Source organism: Tetrahymena thermophila (genome assembly GCF_000189635.1).
Source record: "Tetrahymena thermophila SB210 genomic scaffold scf_8253964, whole genome shotgun sequence".
NCBI classification, from domain to species: Eukaryota; Ciliophora; class Oligohymenophorea; order Hymenostomatida; family Tetrahymenidae; genus Tetrahymena; species Tetrahymena thermophila.
In genome coordinates, this window is record NW_002475986.1 from 93457 (window position 1) to 99456 (window position 6000).

At 22.6% G+C, this 6000-nt stretch overlaps 2 protein-coding genes across 2 annotated transcripts; both read left to right on the forward strand. All coding sequences in view use genetic code 6, as the record gives it.

The window, feature by feature from the left end:
* Window positions 1–1621: 1621 nt before the first annotated feature.
* Window positions 1622–3628, forward strand: TTHERM_01107480 (class I/II aminotransferase; the record flags this gene model as incomplete). The annotated part of the gene is made up of 4 exons (XM_001030263.3): window positions 1622–2107; window positions 2380–2686; window positions 2926–3015; window positions 3081–3628. The coding sequence occupies 4 exons, from the start codon at window positions 1622–1624 to the stop codon at window positions 3626–3628; spliced, it is 1431 nt and encodes a 476-aa protein (XP_001030263.1).
* A 1170-nt stretch (window positions 3629–4798) lies between these two features.
* Window positions 4799–5158, forward strand: TTHERM_001107480 (hypothetical protein; the record flags this gene model as incomplete). Its single annotated transcript, XM_012800767.1, has 1 exon — window positions 4799–5158. The coding sequence occupies one exon, from the start codon at window positions 4799–4801 to the stop codon at window positions 5156–5158; it is 360 nt and encodes a 119-aa protein (XP_012656221.1).
* Between the last annotated feature and the right edge of the window lie 842 nt (window positions 5159–6000).

Sequence of the window (6000 nt, forward strand, 5' to 3'; positions counted from 1 at the left end):
AATATCTTACAACTTTTACTCAGCGATTACGTATTCTAAAGACAAGTATATAAAATTCTATTTAACTTTTTTAAGTTTAAATACTACATAATTCTGTATTAGTATTTATTAAATTACTTTAGTGTATTATTTTATCAATTTAATTATTTAAATATAATAATGGAAACTAGGGTTTTTAAAAATAAAAAATGTCAAATATTTTGTAAACTGTATAAATATATAAGCGGTCTAAGAAATTAATAGTGATATTAATTCTTTTGTTAGTCAAATACGTTCAAATAATTCACTTCATATCATAATTCTTAAAAAAAATTTGAATATTATTGATCATTATAAAAAAAAAGAAAATCTAATACGCACTTTAGATTCTTTAGAATTAGATCTACAGTTTTCTCGAATAATTGTGTATAAAAAATTTAGTTGCTTTAGAAAGATATTGATTTATTGTCTTCAAAAAATCTGACTGACGACTGACGTACGTAATCATAATTAGAAAAAGTCGATATTTTTTCAATTAAAAATTCATAACAATGATAAAATAAAAAATTTATTATTAACAATTGGTTGTAAGGTTTAATAGTAAATTTTTGATTTGATAGTGAATAATTAAATACCAATAATTAGCAATTAATTGTATTTTTAAACTTCTTTAATTTTTTTAAAGTTTAAAATAGCTCCATTTTTACATACTTTATATTGATAATTTTATTGTATATGAAAGAGTTTCATACTACAATAACATCTTTCCATGTTAAAACTAATTAATTGACTCTATTTCATATTAACATTTTTAAATTATTTGAATAGATTAATTATATTCCGAAAATTTTATTATAATTGTCACCTTTTAGATGCAAGAAAATCTATCTATTTTAGTAAAATAATAAATTCGCTAATTATTTTGATTACTTTTAATAATTACAGCAATGAAAAGTGATAAAAAAAATGGATTTGCAATTATATTCACTAAAATATATCAAATAAATAGTAAATGGCATTGAAAATAATAGATTAATTACAATTTTGAAGTATAAAAGTTGTTGAGAGCAATTTCTAATTTTAAAAATTTCGAAAGCTGGGGAAGAAAGATATATCAATTTATTTATGTATTTATCTTTATTACAAGATATACTATTTAAATATATTTAAAACAAATTTTTACTAAGATATTTTTGATTTTGTTAAATAATGAATGACTGACTGAGTGTCAAGATATTTTTTTTAAGTGGATAATTTATTTATAAATTCATTTAAAAAATAGAATATTTGAAAGTAATTTCATTTCATGTGGAAGAAGGAATTTGAGTACACCCGATTGACATCTTAAAATATTATTAAGTTAAAATAAAGAAATAAATAGGGCAAAACAATCAACCAAACTAAAAATTTTGATAATATTATTAGGATTGCATCTCGTACTACGTACTATGAAATTATACAGTTTTATCCTATTTTATTATTTGCTTACCAGACCAGGTGTACTTTCAATTAAAAGCTAAGTAACTAAAAATTTTTAGATTTTACGAAAAAAAAAAATATAAAAAATTAAATTGTAAAAGAACTTTAAAAGGTTGAAACAAAAAGCTTAAATAAATTAAAAAAAAAAACAAGGTAATTAAAAATGAAGAGTTTCCCTACCACTGCTACCCATCCCACTGGATTACGCTCAAGAAAAGTTGATTTAGAACAATTGACTAGCTCTGACTATAACAAGCATCATCATCCTAGAGGTAAAGATATGTTTGGACGTATTAAGCCTTTCTGCGAATGGCTCAAGACCCTCAAGGACACCAACTTATTCTTATACAGCAGAAGAACTCTCAGCCCCCCTGGTCCTGAATGTTATGGTATGGATGAATTTGGTGAGAGCTTCTATGGTTTGAACTTCGCTAGTGCTGATTACTTAGGTTTGAGCTAAAGTGAAAGCTCCAAATAGGCTGCTATCGAAGCTGCTTAAGAATACGGTGTCAACTCTTGCGGTTCTCCCTTAGCATTTGGTGGTCATAAGTATTACTATCAATTAGTTGAAGAATTAAAAGAATTCTGGGGTGTTAACAACATTATGCTTTTATCCGCTGGTTGGTTGGCTGGTTTCGGTGCCATTAAGGTAATTTATCTTTGTTAATTTATCAAAAAATAAATAATTTTAAGTGTAATTTCTACCCAATTACTATTACTATCATTATGAATGGCTGAATAATAATTTACAAAATTTTATAAAATATTTGTTAAATTTTAAAAGTCTGTCTTCAGATTTTATCATTAATGGTTTAAGTATAAAGAATATGCCTTTCAAATATGTTTTGATATAAGATCACTTATTGTCTTTGATAATACAATTGTTCTTGTTAATTTATTTTGTTTCTTTTAATACCATAGGGCTTAGTCAAGGCAAACGATCACGTTGTTATGGATGCTTTAGATCACAACTGTTTGTTGGAAGGTGCTAAGGCTGCCACAAAGAATATCTATAAGGTTAAACACTTGTGCAATGAAAGTATGGAAGCCAAAATCAAGGAATTGCGTGAAAAGTACCCTGATGAAGGTATCTTCGTTGTTACTGAAGGTCTCTTCTCTATGGATGCTGATACTGCAAACCTCGTTGAACTTTAAAAAATTACTAAGAAGTATGATGCTTTCCTCATGATCGACTCTGCTCATGACTTCGGATGTATGGGTCCAACTGGTAATTAATACACTTTAAATTTTATTATATTCTTCATAATAATAGCTAAACAAACATTAAAAAAATAATCAATGAAAAAGATTATTTGAATATGATTTATTTATAATCTACAAAATAAAAGATAAAATATCAATTTAAATTAGTTTAGCTAACTGCAATATTATATAATAATATAAATATAAATTTATTAAAGTTAATTTATTGATTCAATGATTAATAATAATTTAAATTTATAACAGGTAAGGGTACTTGGGAAGCTTAAGGTTTAACAGATCTCTCTAATGTTTTGTTGATGGCTGGTGGTTCTAAGTGTCTCTCAACTAACTTAGGTAAATAAATTTAATAAAATATATTAAAAGCATTTTCTCAATATGATATTAACTATAATAAATAGGTTTTATTGGATGCAACAATCCTGATGTTATTGAATACTTGAAGGTCCATTGCACTGCATACATGTTCACCAATGCAGTTAATCCTATTTAATGCAACACCGCTTTAGCTTAATTAAGAATCTTAAAAAGTGAATATGGTAACTAAATCCGTAACAAGTGCATTGAAAACTACAACTACACCAAGAAGAAATTAAATGACTTAGGATACAAAATCATTGGTAATCCTTGTCCTATCATGATTGTCTATATTGGTAATGAAATTATTTGCCGTCTCGTCTCTAGATTGATGATGGATAATGGTGTTCACGTCAATGGTATTGAATATCCTGTCGTCGCTGAAAACGAAGCTAGACTTAGACTTAACTTGCAACCTCAACACTCATTTGAAAATATGGACATTTTCGTTGATACCTTCGATAAAGTTTACAAATAATCAGTTTAAATCTTTGAAGAAGCTCTTTAAGACTTCTAAAATAAAATGGAATAAAAGTAACTCGAAGAAGAAAAGAAAGAATAGCTCTAACATAAAACTGATTCCAAGCTTTGATCATACATACATAACTAATCATCTTTCATATATAACTCATACATGCATGCACGCATAAAAACCAAATGAACAAATAATCTATAAAACAAAATTATATTATAAATAGTTTAATTTAAATTTTTTTGTTTAGCAAACATTTTGTGTACAATCATTATATATTAATGCATATGTGTGTGCGTTCTTACTTGCTTATTTCTTTACAATATAATAATTTTTTTTTATTGAATGGTTTACACTAATTAAATTTTAATAACTAATGATAAATTTATTATTTTGCTAAGCAGAACCAATTAAAAAATGTATATTTATTTACACATTAAGTTTTACAATTTTTTAAAACCAGTATCACAAAATTTTAATAAAAAAGAAATTTCTAAAAATAAAATGTAAATTACAAAAGTAAAATTTTTTAAGAGCATTATTATCACAGGTGAATACAACTAAAATTTTAATATTAAAAAAAAATTTATATACAGCTTACCTTAAATAAAATAATCTTAAATACTTGATAAATTAAAAGACTTAATATTTTTTACATAATTAATTTATTTTCATCTAAAATTTATTAGATAATTGTTTTTATAGATTTCTAAAAAAATATATTAGATTTCTATTATAGCATTAAATTTACATTTAACAATAAATATGCATCGACTATTGAATAATAGATTAAAATTTATAAATGAAATTAAATTAAATTGTTCTCTATGAACTTTTAAATATCTAACAAAAATACTACATAAAAATAAATAAATAATTTATTTATTTATTAAATAAAAATGTATCTCTCTGCATCATTAATTCTTATCAATAAATATTATTTGAAGTAGAATATCATGAACAATATAAAATATTCAAATTCAAAAAATAATGAGATATCAAAAGAAATTAAATCTAAATGGGAGGGAAAATTTATTTACATTTGTATCTTTTTCTTAATCAATTTTCTTAATTCCTCATTAACAGAATTTATTTATCAATAAATATAAATATTTAAAAAACTATATATTAGTTATTAATAAAAAGGAAAAAGGAAATAATAAACAATTTGATTAGTTTTTACCTCTTTTTAAAACAAAAGAATAATAAATATTTTATTCTGCGCTAAGTTTTTTATAGTTCTTTACATTTTTCTTGATCAAGTAAAAATGAAAACGAGCTTACGAGCGAATGAGAACACATAAAAATGATTTTTGCTTTCAATCTTAATTGATGAAAGATTTTTAAATCCAATCTCCACAAGTTTTTAAATTATCCAAATAAAAAGAGAAATCTAATCAAATCAGCCTAAGATCTTCTAAAATTTTACTTAGAATTGATCAAAGGTTTAGATTGTCAAAATCTTTAAATTAAAAGAAGTTTTATAAAAGTTTCTTAATAAAAACTTATTTCTCTTAGAAAGTAAAAAAAGATTTTAAAATAAATATAAACAAATAAAGTTAAGTTATAAATAATAATTTGAAATTAATAAGTTTTTCAATCTCCTTATTTAATAATTTTTAATTATTAACTACCAGAAAAATAGTATGAAGAAAAATTGAATTCAAATAAATTAAAAAGAAATAAAGAATCTTAAATTCAAAAATAATATAAAATTAAATGATAAATTATAAAGATTATTAACAAACAAGCAAATTATTTAATATTTATGAAATATCAAATATTTTTGCATAATATTATATTTAAAACAAGCAAATAATTATATTATGATACAATTTGTCATTCTGATTTTATTTTTTTTCATTTACAAAGTAAAAATTAATAATATGTTTAAGCGTAAATATTTTTAAATTTTTAAAACTTGTTTGTTTTAAATAACTACATGGATTTAAATACTTCTTTAATCATAATTTGAGTAAATGTTTGAAATTTTTAGTAGATTAAATTTCTTTCCTTTAGTTAAATAAAATCAATATCAGCTCTTTATAAATAAACTTATTTAGAAGTTATGAAATTAATTATTTTTTAATGCAGCACTAATTTATATTCAAAGCTGCATTTGAAACATTTTTAATATTTTAGGAATTTTTACTTTAGTATCTCTTAAATATAGAAATTTTATTAGCGCTTTACCAAAAGTCTAAATTTTGATAATATAATTTATTTAAATAGAGGAAATATTTTGGTTTTTATTTAGAAATCTTTTTTTCTAATAATTAGCTTTAGTATTCAAAAGGAATTTAAGTTTCTGACAATTATCTTTAGCTTGTTTTTTACTAATTATGGAGACAAATTTTTTATAAGTAATTTTTAAACAATAAGGCTAGTATATATTTTATTTTTTCTTTCATCTTTCCCCCTTATTGTAATAAAATCTTATTTTTTGTTTGTTTACTTTAAAATAAAAAAGTAGATCACTATTAAATTTGATA